This window comes from Leptinotarsa decemlineata, unplaced genomic scaffold (assembly GCF_025532065.1).
Source record: "Leptinotarsa decemlineata unplaced genomic scaffold, Ldec_3_MD MMD2_tig00002159_RagTag_RagTag, whole genome shotgun sequence".
Taxonomy (NCBI): Eukaryota; Metazoa; Arthropoda; class Insecta; order Coleoptera; family Chrysomelidae; genus Leptinotarsa; species Leptinotarsa decemlineata.
Genome location: NW_027412574.1, coordinates 5,317,220 through 5,335,676, shown reverse-complemented (window position 1 = coordinate 5,335,676; position 18,457 = coordinate 5,317,220). Strand labels below are relative to the sequence as shown.

Below are 18,457 nucleotides of genomic sequence, written 5' to 3'. Positions count from 1 at the left end.
GAAAGACGTGTGTACAAAAAATTCAGGTAGTGAACCATATTCAACAAATTTATATTTCTATTTTTCAGGAGGTGTGTATACCAAGAGTGGTTGGTCTTCTCAGACATCAACGTGCCTACATGATACAGACCATTGCCCAGTACAGATTTGTATACTCCCTTCTTATTCACTATTTGAAACAAACAAGGCTCATTTGAATTCATGTAGGTTGAAACATGTTCGAATTATATCTCTATTTTATGGAACTAGACATCCCATTAATAGAAAACGGGATTTATATTTTTCAGTTAATGTGTGCGGAAATATATAGATGAAGAATACAAAATTGGTGGGTTATCAGTGCTCTACTATTTATACTGAAAGATGAATGAAAAAAATTCATTTTGTCAGGTAGTTTTGTTAATGTTTTTATGTTAAATATGAAGAGACTAGGCCATATTAATTGATAACGTCAAGATAATTTCAATGTGCCAATTGTTAAAATATTCAGAGTGAAATGGAAAGAGCATTGAAAAAAATTCAAATTAACACTAGAAGGTGAATGTTGTTGAAAATTAATATTAAAACCTTTAGCATGAAAGGAATATTATATATCTATTTATTTCCGTTTCCCGAAAGTTTCTGAGAAAGACTGGTGCATGTTTTATTTAATATCAGTTATTAAATCAAATGACTAATTTCAAAGTTAAATTTACTGTGTCATTTACCGCAACATTAATCATTTTTACTTTTGTAAAAGGTTAATTTTGAAGTATTTTTTTCTAAACGGAGGTGTTGTCCACTGAATTAGTATTTATTTAGTATTAGGTTGAAAAAAGTTGTTATTTCTCAACTAAAAGCCTTGTTTTAGGATCAATAAATTATTGAATTCATAGATTTGTTTATCCACTTAAAACAGTTTTGCCGCATTCACAGTAACAAAGAAAAGTTAATCTTTCTCATTTACTCCAGAGAAAAATACATAATGATCCTAATATTGGTTCTTAGTTGGAAAGGCAACTTCAGGAATTCAAATCGTTATTCATCTCATATTTTCAGTATTGTTTATATTTTAGTTTAAGTAAAAAATTGTGAATACATCGTAATTAAAAGATTTTTACTGTGTACAGTGTATAAATGAATGAAGGAAGGAATATAAAAATTTGTTGAAATTGACAAAAGTTTTAATGACTTTGACTTGTGTTTTCTCCAACTCTAATTGTTTTTAATGTGAAAACATTTTGTGTTAGGTTAGGTATTTCCCAACTTCTATAATCAATGTCTTGTATGTCAACATTATTATATTTTTCAATTTACGAAGACATTATCTAACTTCACTGATGAAATTACACTTTGGTATTCTAAAATAAGTAATCTTTGTTCATATTCACCACTTTACAGTCATACATAATAATTTTACATAATCCATGCATAATATGATATTTCCACTTGAAAAGAAGAAATCTCACATTGAAGTGTTTTTTTTATTACGTTATAATGGATTTTCTTCAAATATCGGTCAGTTCTATCATATTAATCCATGCATATATAATTATTGAATTATTTTTTTATATATTTTCTTCATTTCATAACCATATAAGTTCGAAATATATATCATCAAAGTGGTACGATTAGAAATTTCTATCGAATCTAAAGTGATAATTTAAAATGTGTAAGATAGCCTATTATATTTTTTAAAAATTAACTGAGAGTCTGATGTATTTCATGTTACTGTTTGGCCTTCAAGGTGCTTTCAATTTCTATCTTTGGAAAATAAGCAGATAAAGTTTTGGGATCCAATGATTGCCAAATCTATTGGAATGTTGAGCTGTCGATGAAGCTTCATTTTGCATTATGACCATATAAGTATTTTTGATATATCAAAGAATTTGGAAAATTTAAAAATGGTGGAATCTCATCACTTTATCACTTCTCTTGTTACTTTCAAAATATATGACATTAATAAGGGTAGTTTCCTTTAAATGTTTCGATTGTCTTTTTTTATAGTGGCACAACAAATATTTTGAACATTGTTTTGTAAAACGTATGAACAAGATTTGAAATGTTTCCAAATTTTGGGCATTTATGGAAAACTACCCTCTAATTTCTGAATATTATGATGAAGGCTGTGTAAATAATATTGTTTACATTATTTGACATTATATTTTTTGTATTATTATTTGTGATTTTTAAATCAGTGCCTTATTTATACATATACCAGTTTTATTGTATTAAAAATTATAATCTTGTAACTAAATTGATATTTCAATTAAAGCAGTTTTAAAAAATTATAATTTTGGGTTTCAGTGGTTGGTTAATGTTGGTGGTTAAGACATCCATTACTCGCAATTATTAACAAATTGAAAATGTTTTATGTAGTTGAAATAAAATAACCATTTTCAATAATTTCATTCAAGTGTCTTTTTTTTCAATATAGAATGCTGTCCTATAATACTGACTGAGCTAAAATCAAAAGTATGAAGGAATGACTCAGAACATTGTAAGTCATTCCCTCATACTTTTCATTTTAAGTCAGTCAGTATTGTAGGACAACAGACAATATTGGAAAAAAAGATTCTTGAATGAAATGATTGACGTAATAACAAAATGTGTTAACAAAAGGTCGGATATTGAAAATTTATACACCTCATATTTCAATCTAATAGAAAAAATCAAACAATAATTTTGAATCATTAACAAACAACTTTTTCCAATTACAATTCTCATTTCTTTCAAGGGCCATTTATGCATTATAACGAAACGATTCACGGATAGTTCAGTTCGTTCATTTCTTTGTGTCAACGTTTTTCGTGAACCTATGTGTGTATTTATATTTTTTGTCAAATTAATTTACTTCTCTTTTTTTGAACTCGGAAAGCCGCCCTAAATATAAGTACTCATCTACGTTGTTTTCTGTAAAGTGTTCGAAGCGTTTTATTTTTTAATGGTTGTTATTTTGCATAATTAATTTTGTTTTTAATGAAGCTACATTCTAGAATCCCATTTTAATATGTATGTGTTCTTCTTATACTTCAAAGTCCTGAAGATGAAAAAATAAAGTTTCGAAACGTCGACAATTTAGCAATTGGTTTTCTTCAACATTTCGACCGAATTCCTGCCAACATGACAATCAAAAGTTGTTCTTTATATTAACTTCCTTGTCTTATTCAAAATAGACTTCACTTTCAAGCCAAGAAAGGATCTAGGCCTTATTACTACCCTCAAGGATATATTTGGGAAGAATAGCAGGCGAGTTATGAAAATCTAACGATCGCCATTACAAAAGTAATACATCCTTAGTGTGGAATATGTTCACTTTTGCAAAAATTGATATTCGCCTACGGTATTTTTCCAAAACGTTAACCGTCTTAAGAAAGCTAAGTATAGAAATTTAGTTTTTCCCATTGATTATTCAATTTGTATGCCGAACTTATTATATGGCAGTTATTGACTGATTGGACTTTTATCAGTATTTTATATTACGCAGTATCTTTTCGGGAATAACTTCTCAGCAGATTATTGATTTAGCTTTGTTTATTTTTCAGAAACAGTAAGAACAAGAGAAAAATGCTTCATCTTCATCATATAATGAGTGCCTTCCACTAGGAACTAAGCGCTCACGACCGCAGTTTTTCCCGTTCCTGTCATAAACTGAAGTGAAATGAAGCGTTTTGAGCGTTCCTGTAAACATTACAAATGGCAAGGTTGAAAAAATGAAGTAGAAATTTTAATGAGGTTACGTAAGCCTTAACAATAAGTTTAAATAATTGCAAGCTAATTTATTTATTTTAAAGAAAGTATAAATTGATTTTTTATATATAATTTCAGTGAAGTTGTTGAACAAATTGAGTTTGAATGTAATCAAAATGTCTTTCACGGCAATAGGTCATATGCATGTAATATAAAATAGCTCATTTTAATTTTTTTCTTAATCTATTTTGATACCAGATCAATGTAAATGGGTTCACATGACTATATACTTTATATAAATTTTAAATAGTTCATAATTGAAAACGTAAATATTACGAGACAGATTCAAATTAAGTAAAACGCAACGTGATTGGTAGGATCTTAGGATGACGTCAAAGTCCATGTCAACAACATTTATTTACATGCTGTTCTGTAGTCTACTATTCTACTATTGTTTGTCCGTCTAATTAGAGTTTTGCAAGCAGTTATTTGACTAATATTATTTTACTGTGAACGTCCCAGAAAATAAATACAATGACTGAAGCCGGATTTGTCATGGCACAATCTGACAATTTGCCGAGAATAGATGTCTTCATGATGACAAGTTTTTTCGCAAATCATCCCGATTTCACTTCAGCTGAGATTAGTGGCGTCAAAGCTGCAAGGCTTGAATAATTATTGTGTATAAGTGTCTTTAATTTCAGCTTTTGTTCAGTTTTCTAGTTATTTGCTTACTAACATTGAGAAAGTATACATAACCTCAAATAATGTAGTGAAAAATTTGTTTAAGAAAATGTTTACAATCACTTCTTATTCTAACCTGATAATATTTGTGTTTTTAGGTCCGAAAGATATTCTTATGGCGATTCAGCTATTGGATATGTTCAAGTAAATAGGGAAGCAAACATATGTGTAGTGAAAGCTCGTATTACTCCCGAACATAATGTGAAACAGAAGTGTTTTATCCAGAAAATATAATTATTATATATATTTTTAATTTTCAGGTGGATGTAAGCATACAATAGCTTTTATAGCTTGGCTGCACAGGCGTAGCGAAGACCCTCCCTCTACTAGTATTGACTGTTACTGGAAGAAGTCCAAATTATCCACGATAGGCACAACCCTAAAGTATATAAGAACTAAAGAGTTAGGTAGTAGTTCAAAAGCCAAACCTGCTCCATCTGCCAATACTCGAAGCCTTCTGCCAACTCTAATAAACCATAGCAAAAGCATCGGTCACATGGAAAGTCAACTCATGAAATACTACAAGGAAAAAAGCAGAGTAGAAAAATTATCCATTCATCATTTAGTAAGTACTCTACCAAATAAACCGGCTAACGCCACAGAGTTCATCAACTATTGAAGGAGTATGATGGACACATTATCTTGCAATGAAGCTAATCTAGCTACAATTGATCCGAATGACTGTCCACTGTGGCATGAGCTATGCTAGGATTATCACTTTGAAGATGCATGAACCAGCAAACTGCAAAGTTTTCGAAGGCACTTTATGTGAAAGTATAATGGAAGCAATTAAATTAAAGGACACAGAGGCGATGAAAAGAAGGCGTTTGCTCGAGAAAAAAGTATTGAAAGAAGTCGAAAAAAAAAAACTAAAAATTAATGGGTGTGGTTTGATCTTAAACCCTAATTATCCCGTATTTGGTGCATCTCCTGATGGTGAAAATATTGATTACAGTATTGAAATCAAATGTCCATCATCTGAGAAAGCCATGAGTAGATATGTTTCCAAAAGATGTTATATCCTCAAAATATATGGCTCAGGTCCAAATGCAGATGTATTTTTCAAATAAAAAAAGGGCTTTTCTGTGTTGCACATCATGATTTTGAAATATCAAAGGAAGTAGACATTTATATTGTAAATTATAATGAGAACTATTGTGCAAATATTTTGGAAAAAAGCATGCTCTTCTGGAGTAATGCTATTTTTCCTATTATATGTAAAAATATCAAATAAATCATAGTATGAGGAGCAAGTTGAAATTTTAGTTGTCAGCCAAGTTACTTGTAACCTATATTCATTCTATTTGGAGTTTTTACATTGAAAATAAGGTACCTTCTGAGTGTGCCACACCAATATGAATAAAAATAAAACACTTGAAAATTTTATTTATTTTTTTATTACTATTACTTCATCTTCTATTGGAACTTAGCTGTGATGTACACATCCATGAGGCAACAACATATGAAATTCTCTCAACCTGTTTATTACACGCTCTACATGAATTCTTAATGCTGCTATTCTTTTGGACTGCTTCACCTCATGTTTTGTACTTGCTGTAGACTTGATCACTGAAGGAGGCCGAATAAGGGTACATTTTTTATTTTCTATCAAATGAGACAAGTCTTTGAAGCCTCTGTCTGCCATAACGGCTGTGTTTGGAGGTAAACATTCTAGATACCCACAATTTTCTACTATAATAATGTCAGAAGCCCTTCCACCATATCCTTCTAAAATAAAATTGATTAACCCATCTGGAGTACAAGAAATAAGGTATTTCAGAGTATTACATTTCTTATATTGTGACCATGACAGAGACTGGTGGATTGCATTAGACGGTTTTTCTATTTCTAAGCAATCTATAATTGAAACAACTTTAGAATACCATGCTCTAAAAGCGATAGGTAAATTTTTAACTATGTCAGATGGTTTCAGCCACACAATTAACTCCCTCATTTTTTCTGCTAGAACAATTACTGTTTTCGAAAATATTCTACTTATAGTGCTCTGTGTATAGCCAAAGTGTATAGCTAATATGCCAAATGATTCATTTAACTTTATTTTCTTCAAAATTATTAAAATGTCAATAGTGAGAACTGGGATATTATCACTTAATAGTTTTATCAAATGGTAACTGTTTTTCTACAGCGGTCAATGTTGCACTACGCATTACATTTTGAAATTGTCTGTCCTTGTTATCTTGAGACCAACTCGCTTCGGAAGAAGTAACTTCTTGTTCATACTCACTAGAGATTGATGAAGATCGCTATGTAATAGATAAATAGTCTGTTGGTTTTGTATCTGGGAATAACTTCCTTTTCATACCGGCAATCTGGGCGGTTTTAATAGGTGAAGTTGATGTGTTTTAAACTGGTACTAGAAACGGTGATAATGCTACATTTTTTGTCTTAGGACCAACAGTGACACCTTAGCTTCTATATTTTATTGTCGTTGGCTTCATTGTGTTAATTTGAACGGCTTTGTCACAAGCAAGCCTTTTATTTTCTGTTGAGAAAACGTCGTGTGAAGATGAACTAGGACCAGCTTCACAATAATTTATTTCTCTGGTGATTGTTTTATCTGCTGTATCCACAGGGCCTACACATAAATTAGTTTCTTCCATAACTTCTCTGGGAGCAGCTTCTGATATAGTCTCTTGAAGCAACCTAAGTCTTTGTCTTTTGAGAGCAGCCTCTCTCACAGGTTTTGGCCTATTTACTTTCTGACCCTGAAATTTGTGGGGCACAATACCTTTACGTAGATTTAATGTAACAGGTACCCCTTGTTGTTTATTCATTATTTGGTACTGAATGAAGTTCTCTGTATCCTTTTTTACCTGAAAATGAAGAATAACAGCAGTCAGAAAGGTTTTATATTCGAGAAGTAAATATGTTTGTGTTTTAGACTATGACACTAAATATGAATATACCTATGTAAATATAAAAATACTTACATCAAAGTGATCTTCACAACAGTATAAGCAGCTCGTTGTAGACAGTTTCGGGTTCTTAAATTCGTCTCTTTTTATAGCTTTACACCACTTTAATCGAATGTTTGCATTCCTCGGCACAAGAAAAAATACTTTTTGAGGAGCAGTTTTCGTTGTATTGTTGCACTATGGAACTAAGCAGTACTCATAAACTGATTTTCCACTATTTTCCATCTTTAATTTATTGAAATTATCAAGTAATACAATATAGAATCAACTATGTTTACTTCTCTGTTCTTTGGATCGCTTTGTTGACATGTACTTTGACGTCACATATTCCCGCCAAATGGTCGACCGTTTGAATTGTCAATATTTGGTATACAATTTTATAAATTTTTTTCTGACTAATTCATGTTTTTGGCATCTATCTCATGTTTCCAGTATTTGTATGTATTATATAATCGATTAGAACAATTAGAAAAAATATGCATGTGACCTATTGGAGATTTGTTGATGCGTCGCAATAGTGTTCCAGAAACTATTTCATCTAGTTCAGATGAAGAGTGAAATGCAACTTCCCAAAATTATGATTGTGAAAATTGAAACCTTAGGCCATGAATTAGTTATTATGAGAATGTATTGTTATTCAAATAAATTCAAGTCATTTCAGGTAAATGATATTCTATCACATATTGCTCAGTAAATTTTGAAAATGTCATGTCTAATTGGACACTCAGATATTACTCTTTTATGTTACACTAAAATTTACTTCATTATTCCATTGATTACTTATCAGATTGAATAATGGAATGAGGTATGAAATTGGAAATGAATTACGAATGAAAGATAATATTTGTCATATTTCAAAAACAAATTCAAAAATTGCGTCGAATTATTCTCAACGTCCACGTCGACCCACCTCTTCAGATGGGTCGTTGTCACGTTGTCAGCTTGCCGTGAGCGAAAGTAATGACGTCATTAGAAACGTTTTCGAGGCAACCACAACGACCCCTGTCGTTGTGTGAAACAGCTATAGCAGCATTTTGATCGTTGTGAACGCTTAGTGGAACGCATGGAATATCTATAGACATCGTTGGTTGAATGTCAATATTGAAATCTAAAGTGTTCTGTCGTTTCGTGATTCTGTTGATATCTTGAATTTAATAATTTTGCATGCCTATGCTTGATTGTTGGTTTGCTGTTATTTCAAGATTTTTATTGAGCTGTCAATAAATTTCGTCTTGCAGGAAAAATTAATTTAAAATGTCATTGATATTCAGGTAACTCAAATGAACACTTTCTTTTAATTCTTAGTTATTGATATTATATTGTGCTTGTCTTGTACTATGCTCAGTTTCCACATTATGTAATGATTTTAGGTTAGCAGGCAAAAGATGTACAAACCAATTTTTAAAACATGACAAAAACTGTTTGATGCCTTTTATAAGACCAGTCACTCTTAAAGCCAAGGCTGCAGATGTCGTGAAAGAAGAAGGTCACGATGAACGCAATATGAAATTAGGGAGACCACAGTCCCCACATTTGACAATATATTCACTTCAACTGACCTCCTTGTTGTCAATTACTCACAGATTCACAGGTGAAGGATGTAAATATAATCACTATTTATGATAAATATCAATGCCTTTTACAGGAATGGCTTTGTCGGGATATGCAATAGCTTTGGGACTAGGTGCTGTAGTACTTCCGGAATCTATCCCATGTTACATTGACAACTTAGAATGTATGGAATTAGGTGAAACAGCTATTGCAGCTCTAAAATTTTTACTTGCTTTTCCCTTAACTTACCATTTCTGGAATGGTATTCGTCATCTTCTTTGGGATACTGGAAGGTTTCTTAGTATTAGAGAAGTATATGTCACAGGATATATAATGCTGTCATTGGCGTTAACTTCAGCTATAGTTCTTTCCCTGATGTGAAGTATGAAACAGTTTTTGATAAATTTTGTTATCTAATATAACTTATTTATTGCAAATAAATATTCTTTTTTGTTTTACATTTCTGTAATATTACACAACTGTTCAAATACAATTTTTAAAGAAGTGTCAGAATAAAACAAGCACACCTGTTTTATTTACATTTCAATAAACTTGGTAACTTTTTTCAATACAATGGGGTGAGTGTTTTGACTTTACCTGTAAATTATGTGTTATTGGAAATATCCAGTCTCGAAGAACCAAATCAAAATCCAAAATTTTTGTCTGTCAAACTCTTATCTATTTTTTCAACAACGTCACAGCTTACTTATACATATCAAAAATTTACAAAACATCAAATATAATTATACAGAATGTAATGATTTTAAACTAAATAAACTCCAACATTCTCCCCTTCAGTAATTGTCCCATCAACAATCACTCATCTTTTCGTTCTGGTAGTGTACTGGCAACACACATAATCTGGAGACTGGTCTTCGGAAAATTATTTTCTTGGCTGTCATAACGTCGGCAACAAGTATTTTTCCATCCCTTCATGGATAAAGATGTACTATTTGTGCGTTAGGTTCATAGATGAGAACAATATCATCTATTTTGAGAGGATTCAGTTCATTGTGTCATTTGCTTCTTTAACGGAAAAACAGATTTTTGTTTTGTTCCCAATGAACGTAACCTACAGCAGCGTAGGCATTCTCAGAAAAATCACAGAAAATGTGAAGTTGAAGAGTACTTTTCTCCCTTAACATTTTCTCCCAAATTTTCGAGGAAGTAAGTCTCGACAAGATCATGTAAAATGTCGAAATCGTCCTTCACCTTGCAATCTGTATAACAAACTAATGAAAAATGGGTTGACAAAATGAACCATGACTTTATATATATTTTATTTTATATAAAGTGAAGTGCAATTCTAATGTGATTTGCACAAATGTTTACCCAGTGAATAACTGAAAAACTTTAAAGAAAATTTCTGTATCTTTATATTATTCACATATACAGTATGCAACAGTGAAGATTATAAAGAAAACCTTTTAAGATGAGTTAAAAAATACTTTGGAGTATCCTACTAAGCTCTTTTAATTTATATAGGTGATTTCATAGAGGAAAATGGATATTGTTTTTAGAAAGATGCTAATGTACTCAAGATGATATAGATTATTTTTATCTCATGGATATCCTACTATTGTAGATATGGTTACTTATACTTTCGAAACACCAGTTACTCCACACAATATTATATAAAAAGAGACTACAGTTGGACAAAGACCTTCAACTTCTACAATAATCTAGAAGTTTAGGAATCTGTATCCCGACACATAACTTTCAAGTATTCACTCGCCAATAAAAACTTTTTTTTGTTCCCCAATTAGCACATTTCTTAATGAAATAATTCATCGTAAACAATTGATACTAACAATTTGCACGATTCAAAACAAAAATTATATGATTTTATGATAGGTATAACAAAAGTGATACCTTATAGCATGAGTGAACAACACTCAAAATAGGACATCATTGCATTGTTTATAACTAAACTCATGTTTTCTAACGCAGGAATGTAGGCTTTCACGGGTGGCGTTGGTTTTGCAGTGGTCTTCTTCTATGAAATTCATGTCTTGGGTGAACTTACATTTCATTCCCAAATTGACACTATAACTTCTAAAGCCCTTAAAATGTGCAGCTTCAATAATCGATGATCGAGTTAATTTCATCTGCAATACTACTGCTATATTACTCAGTGGTTAGATCAATTATCAAATATTATTGCATATTATTGCCTCTACACTCTCTACTACCGCTTATTTATGACAGGTAGAAATGGAACCTGTGGCTTAAATGAATTCATTGAAAAGTTTTTTCCATCCCATAAAAAAATACGTCTTCCGACGCGCACTAACAAAACAAGTTTTAATTATCAGGAGATGATAAGTGACGAGTCATCCTGATTTCGTCCAGGTTTGGAGACCAGCTCCCCTACCCTTTTGGCTGATTATTGGCCTAGGAGATGATTAAAAGTCAATCTCATTCTTATTAATGTTTTTATACAGTGCATTTCTTTAATGCCCCCCCCACTTTATTTTTTGAACGGGTCAACTCATTGTAATTGGGGATAATAAAATCAATGCATGAATAATTTATTTTGAAGTGAAATTGACAGATGAAACTTTCAAGATGGCGACTGGGCGCCATCTGGGAAAAAAAAACTAAATGGAAAGGGGGGGTCTTGTGACACATCATTTTGAAGCTCCTGACGAATACTTCACAACCCTAGAATATGAAGTCAATATCTTCACCTACTACTAAATGGCGGAACATTTAATAATTTCCTGAAGACAAACACATTAATATCGATATATCTAGAAATATTCATTTTTATCTGCCATTTGGCAATTCCAACAACCCGATAAAGTTTGTTAAGTTGTTTTTGGTTTATAAAAACGTCAAAAAATGTCAGTACGACAATGGACATCATTGTTCAGTTAGAGTATTCTCATTTATGGTTTTCAGTTTTACTAGTAGAAAGGTTCCGACGACTATATGTCCATAATCGTTGATGAATATACACATATCTTGGCTTGTTTCGAAGAGATTTTAGTTCCGTACTGAAATGAGGTCAAAGCATCATCTCATCAAAATTATGTGAAGGAGGAATAGTTCCAAGGACCAAAGCAGTATCACCACGTTGAATAGCAATACTAATTATTTCTATCAAAAAAGAAGTAGAACGGTAATCTTTCGTTGCTTGGCCTATTCTCCTTCCGAGTTCATGAACGAATAACTGATACAATTTGTTTAAGATTGAATATAATTAAATATACTTGATGATTTTTCGGAACGTATATTTTTGACAAGTTAACAAACTCGAATGTTTTTAAATAACAACTACAACATAGTTATATACAGTGGGCTAATCCATCATAAAGAAACAATCTTCATTCTACAACAATAACAGAGACTCCGGTCCATAAATACCAAAAGTTTCAACCGCTACTGGATGGAACAGATAGTTGTTCCCAAGATTTTGGTATTTTTTTCGTTTTAATTGTTCGCCGGACAATGCTGCAGTTCCAGTATTCCAGTAGACTTCGAACTTTCGGCTAGATGGGAAGTGGGAAGGCCCGACCGTGTCAACGCAAGTAAAGTCCCATACCACAGGTTTACCGTATTTCCATGGTATAGCGAAGGTGATTTCGAGCGAGCAATAAACTAAATCCGAAAAGGATTTCATTTGCAGCACATTTACTTTTTTATATTTTTTACTGTGTATTTGTCATTAGTGTCAACTGTCATTTGTAGATGATGTTTGTATAGTTCATTTTTCAGTTTTATTTGCTGTTTGGAAGTTGTTCTCATCGTATTCATTCTATCGTATATATCAATGATAATTTTGTATGCGACACATTTATTTTTTCTGAGTTGTCTACTCTGTGTATTTGTCATTAGTGTCAGTTGTATACTCCAGATTAAGGTTGTATATCGTTTATTGCCATTTACGACCCAAGAAAGAGAATGCTAATGCAACTCCAAATAGGCCTGTTGATAAAAACACTTTCAAACCATTGACTGACGAGAGGAATGAACCTTATTTGGAGTACCTACATTCATTTTTTCTTGTTAGCTATTCTGTGCATTTGTCATTAGATGAATTTGCTCTTTGAAAGTTGTTTTTATTGTCGTCCTCACCAATAATGATTTTTAAAGCACATGTATTTTTTATGGATTGGCTACTCTTTGTATTTGTCATTTTCCTCAGTTTTTGTTTGAATTGTATATTGTTTTGAAGTTTTATTGATTGTTTCTATTGTATGGACTTTCCATTTAGTGAACAATTATCATAATACTAATGACAAATACACAGGGTAGCTAACTCCGACAATATATATATATATATATATATATATATATATATATATATATATATATATATATATATATATATATATATATATATATATATATATATATATATATATATAATCTAGAAAGGTTAATGCAGTCAAGCTGCTGGAAAATAATTCCATGAAAATCAAAAAATAAATAGATAAGTACTTTTTGATCATTCCCATATTGATTTCAATACAAGAGCTACCGGTGGCTCTTGATTATAGATTTTATATTTATATATATATATATATATATATATATATATATATATATATATATATATATATATATATATTTTCAAATAAAATTCTTATCCGATGTAGTCTATTCTCAGAGTGGTGATGAAATATAAAGAGTGAGCTTTTCTGTCCTTGTTTTGAGTGGCGCATAAACACTTGTGTATGGAGAAGACACTGGAGTGATAGTCTGACTATAATGTAATTAACTGAACAAAATTATGTATTCAGAATTCCATACTGCTTCACAGCTCACTCTTCAAAACTACTCAACAGCAAAATAATTCAGCTGGAAAACGACAAACGTGATTATGAACTGTAGTATAAACTTCAATGGGATATATGTATGTCTTCCAAACTACTAAGTCTAAATAACGGGTTTCACAAAACTTTAAAATTGTCAGAATAACTTCGCAAGTGCATCAGCACAATTTTAACTTTGCGTTCAAAAATTATAACTTCTCAACCGCTACTAACTAGAACATTTGACAGTCATTTGACAGCGGTTTCCTGAAAAATCCATTATTTTCTGTTGCTTTTGGAACAAAATGTCAATAATCGATAGAAAAAAAATGACAAGTAGTTTTTTTGGTATCAAGAAAAAGATATTTCCTAGTGCAAAAATTTTCTTTCTTCGCTGTCAAAGAGCCAAAGTATCATCGATTATTTTTATTATCTTTATATTTTGTGTTCATTTTGTTAATACCTTTCTGTGTCACCTAGATATCATCACAGCATGATAAACTAGACAAATTATTTCGAGAATTTTTTTTTATCGTAAGTGTGTTTGAACTCAAGCCGAAAACCGGTCACTGCATTATATGGCATCTCACTCATAACTGAATCTAGAAGGTACTACATAAAAAATATAAACATCGAAGAGAAATCCACATCTAACGATCCTCCCATCAAAAAAATTATGTGACTGGATTCCCACAGTTCCATTATTCTATAATCCGAAAGTTTCTTTTTTTAATCATATAACAGTTTATTCTTCCAAATAAAGATCACTTCCAACTAAAACAGAGTACATAAATCAGCGTGACAGAAAAAACTAGGTAGGATTTTTCGTTCACACAACATACGCAAGCTGGTTTGATATTGTAGTATATTATTATATATCATAATTTAGCATGTTTGCACACCACTTCTACGATATGGTGGTAAATCGCCCGTCGTGTTTACACAGCAGTGATATAATCAAGGAAAAATTTATAGTAATTACATATTTTTCACAAAATTACCATGTGACGAACCTTCGTACTCATGTGAATCGTTGATTTTTTCATTTTTGTCCGACATTTCGCTTATGATTCGAACATCGGATGACGAGACTGCGAGAATCAAGCGAAAATCGAATACATTCATTGCTGCCAATATCCACATAGTTATTAAAATTTATGTTGGTATCTAGAGTGGGGCGGAAACTTGGTAAGAATCGTCTTTTCGTCATATCCACTGTCAAAAAGTTTCTTTTTATGAGCAGCGTGTAATGGTGGAGTAGAAGGTAAGTGAGAAATTATAAATTTTATTATCTAGTGAATATTTCACGATTTTTTTTCGTCGACGAATAACAAACTACATACAATTTGAGTTACTAATTGTGTTCCATTGCGGTTTTGTACATTACTATGTCGGAAGTAATATGAACACATGGTTTTTCAAAACATCTCGACGCAAAATTTTTCCCCGATATGTTTAGTGATTAGTGATTCTCTATGAATATGACTATAAGTCAGTCGCATGCACCTCTGAGGTAAGTTCAAAATATATGTTTATATATTTTTTTGGCATAGTATAGTCATATTCAAAGAGTATTCAGTATATACCTTGAATATGATTATACACAAGGAAAAGTTAAAACGTTTTTATTATTTTGTTCTAGTTCTCATTAAAAACTACCATGCCACAAAACGAGTACATTGAACGTCACCGTAAACTTCATGGACGCCGTCTTGACTATGAAGAACGAAAGAGGAAGCGTGAGGCTCGTGAGCCTCACAAGAGGTCCCAGGTGGCTAGGAGTCTTCGAGGTATCAAGGCTAAAATATTCAACAAGGAACGTCGTAATGAAAAGATTCAAATGAAGAAAAAAATTAAAGCTCATGAAGAGAAAAAGATTAAAAAAACCTCCGAAAAGGTATCTGAGGGTGCTCTTCCTGTTTACCTTCTAGACCGTGATGTTCAGTCTAGAGCTAAAGTCTTGTCAAATATGATAAAACAGAAACGAAAAGAAAAGGCCGGAAAATGGGATGTCCCTATTCCTAAGGTGCGTGCACAAGCTGATGCGGAAGTATTGAAGGTCATCAAATCGGGAAAAACTAAACGGAAAGCTTGGAAACGGATGGTCACTAAAGTCACATTCGTAGGTGAAGGTTTCACAAGAAAACCTCCAAAATTTGAGAGATTCATCCGGCCAATGGCTCTTCGTTTCAAAAAAGCACATGTTACCCATCCTGAACTAAAAGCTACGTTCTGTTTACCAATAATTGGCGTTAAAAAAAATCCTAGCTCACCAATGTTCACAAGTTTAGGTGTTATTACAAAAGGTACTGTCATTGAAGTCAATATTTCAGAATTGGGTTTGGTGACTCAGGCTGGTAAAGTAGTTTGGGGTAAATATGCCCAAGTTACAAACAATCCAGAAAATGATGGGTGCATAAATGCTGTATTGTTGGTTTAAGTTCATGTAGTTATGTTTTGTAATTCGTAATAAATAAACAATGAAATTAATAATTTTGTTATTGTTCAACAACCTACAACTCATCGTTTGAAGAGTACCTAATAAGAGTGATACTTATTCTTACATTTTTTTGGTAAAAATTTTAAATACTTCTAAAAATATTAGATATTGAGGTAAGTTCTCGAATTTATTGATTGTTAATCAATAGAAATACGTTAACATTTCAAATGGACCAATAGATGAATTGATAGACTCTCTAAAGAATTTAAGAATGTCTCTTTGTATTAGAACATTTATATCCAGTTGAAAAGAGAATCGATAATATATCTAAAGTATGATGGAAATATTTTCAGTCCACTTTTCAAGGAGATTGACATAAACAAGGTCACCGAGGTTTTTTATTATTTTAATGTTGTATCTATTTGCATATTTTTAATTAACTTTTCATGTTGTGAAATTTTTTAATGGTTCCACCCCATTTTCAACCCTTCAGACGGTTGGTAATCATTATCTAGGTCATTTTCAAAGGAGGCAATTTTGTTTTCGAAATTTGACTTTGTGGATGAAATCAGCTTGCTATTTCATAAAGTCTTTAAACGAGGCCTTTTTTTATACTAATTCATGTGTTTCTTTCTATAAACATTTGTTACAAAGTGATCTGAGAATTTTGTTATCAGTAGGTACATCAAGAAATGAGAAAATGTTGTTTTCAGTACATTAAGAAATGAAAACTGTTTTTCTCTATTCCAGAAAATCAAAAAACATTTCATCTACGCAATGTTGCCCAGTTGAATCAAAACTTATCTGAAGTGTTTTAAGAATAGTTGTTTTTGAGGGTGAGAACCTGCGTTTCATAAGTGTAATTCACCAGTCAAATAACAATTCAATATACATTTCAGCTGTTTTTTTTTATTTTAAAAGAGGAATCCGATCTGATTAACCAACATAAAAATGTATTGCAATATTAACAGAAAAATAGAAAATATTCAAAATACAGTTGAGTTGAATATACATTCAAATTTTTTAAGGATAAGGAATTAGTCCCCTTAATTTATTATTTCTTGTATTCAAATAGAGATTTTGAGATTTTAATGAAAAATAAATTTTATCTTGTGTCTTCAGAAAGAAGAATTTCTCTCTTAATTTTTTAAGGTCATCTGATATCATCATTTTGTACTTCAATAGTTGATAAACTTTTATTGGATCTCATAATAAGCAGGTGCCTTATAAGTTTCTACAAAATGAGTAAAGTATCTAAGTTCACATTTCAAAACTTGATACACAAAGAAGGGAAAGGGAACCTTTAATTTTTATTTCGTATTATGTGATACTTATTTTAATTTTGCACTAAGGATGTTTCATCTCAAGAACTTCCATTTTGAATATAATTTCATTTTTCAGTCACGTTGTGAAGTGACATTATGTCAGTAGTTCAAGTCAAAAAAAAATCTTTTGTTCATAAAAAATTACTCACCTGAGGTTTCGTCACCTTCAGTTGTATCGAGTTACGTCTCTGGTATTATATATAAGAATCCTGCAACACCTAACATTTCTGTTGAAAAACTTGCACCCCTACTATGCAGATATCTTGTATTTGGTAATTGTCAAATAAAACTTGCCAATTGAAGTTCAAATATTTGCCAAGTGGAAAATTTTGAAATTTAAATTTAATTCATTGTATAATTCATCACTTTGTTTCAGTTGTTTCAACTAACTTCCCAAGATGCAGATCTTTGTTAAAACTTTGACTGGTAAGACCATCACTCTTGAGGTCGAACCTTCGGATACCATCGAAAATGTTAAGGCTAAGATTCAAGACAAGGAGGGAATTCCACCAGATCAACAGCGTTTAATTTTTGCTGGTAAACAATTGGAAGATGGACGTACTTTGTCGGACTACAATATACAAAAGGAATCTACTCTTCACCTTGTATTGCGATTGAGGGGAGGTGCAAAGAAACGTAAGAAGAAGAATTACTCCACCCCAAAAAAAATCAAGCATAAGAAGAAGAAGGTCAAGCTGGCTGTATTGAAATTTTATAAAGTAAGTGCTTATTAATTTTTAACTATTGAAGGGAGGTACTCACAATTGTTTTTATTTGTAGGTCGAAGACAATGGTAAAATCCACAGGTTGAGGCGTGAGTGTCCTGCTGAACAATGCGGAGCTGGTGTCTTCATGGCAGCCATGGAAGACAGACATTACTGTGGAAAGTGTGGATACACACTTGTTTTCTCTAAACCAGATGATAAGTAAACTCCAAACCAGATGCGAACTAATTTAGGGTTTAAAAGTTTATAAAAACTTGTGTTATTTCTAAATAAAGTAATACAAGGATTAGACTTGTTATGGAGCATT

At 31.7% G+C, this 18,457-nt stretch overlaps 4 protein-coding genes and 1 long non-coding RNA gene across 6 annotated transcripts in view; 4 read left to right on the top strand and 1 right to left on the bottom strand.

Moving 5' to 3' along the window:
- The window catches only part of Pez (protein tyrosine phosphatase non-receptor pez), a 54,301-nt gene extending 52,028 nt beyond the window's left edge, over nucleotides 1-2,273 (top strand). The window contains exon 14 of the mRNA XM_074177109.1: nucleotides 69-2,273. Coding sequence (XP_074033210.1) covers nucleotides 69-197 — 129 coding nt within the window. The 3' untranslated portion in view covers nucleotides 198-2,273. The remainder of the gene's footprint in view (nucleotides 1-68) is intronic.
- Nucleotides 2,274-4,031: 1,758 nt separating this feature from the next.
- Nucleotides 4,032-8,048, bottom strand: LOC141483007 (uncharacterized). Its single transcript, XR_012465853.1, has 3 exons — nucleotides 7,365-8,048; nucleotides 6,202-7,247; nucleotides 4,032-6,141 (listed from the first exon to the last, which is right to left on the bottom strand). It is a non-coding gene; the product is annotated as an uncharacterized lncRNA (long non-coding RNA).
- Nucleotides 8,049-8,460: 412 nt separating this feature from the next.
- On the top strand, nucleotides 8,461-9,358 carry LOC111510414 (succinate dehydrogenase cytochrome b560 subunit, mitochondrial). Its single transcript, XM_023166327.2, has 3 exons — nucleotides 8,461-8,620; nucleotides 8,720-8,940; nucleotides 8,995-9,358. Exons 1-3 carry the CDS (start codon nucleotides 8,604-8,606, stop codon nucleotides 9,279-9,281), a joined length of 525 nt encoding a protein of 174 aa, XP_023022095.1. The 5' UTR covers nucleotides 8,461-8,603; the 3' UTR covers nucleotides 9,282-9,358.
- Nucleotides 9,359-14,789: 5,431 nt separating this feature from the next.
- Nucleotides 14,790-18,457, top strand: RpS27A (Ribosomal protein S27A). Its single transcript, XM_023166334.2, has 3 exons — nucleotides 14,790-14,924; nucleotides 17,802-18,144; nucleotides 18,206-18,457. Exons 2-3 carry the CDS (start codon nucleotides 17,824-17,826, stop codon nucleotides 18,353-18,355), a joined length of 471 nt encoding a protein of 156 aa, XP_023022102.2. The 5' UTR covers nucleotides 14,790-14,924; nucleotides 17,802-17,823; the 3' UTR covers nucleotides 18,356-18,457.
- Ip259 (NSA2 ribosome biogenesis factor-like IP259) lies at nucleotides 14,822-16,153 on the top strand. 2 transcript variants are annotated; one of them, XM_023166332.2, is made up of 2 exons: nucleotides 14,822-14,924; nucleotides 15,303-16,153. In XM_023166332.2, exon 2 carries the CDS (start codon nucleotides 15,321-15,323, stop codon nucleotides 16,098-16,100), a length of 780 nt encoding a protein of 259 aa, XP_023022100.2. In that variant the 5' UTR covers nucleotides 14,822-14,924; nucleotides 15,303-15,320; the 3' UTR covers nucleotides 16,101-16,153. The 2 variants fall into 2 exon arrangements, with proteins under 2 accessions (XP_023022100.2, XP_023022101.2); XM_023166333.2 differs by lacking the exon at nucleotides 14,822-14,924 and adding an exon at nucleotides 14,998-15,173.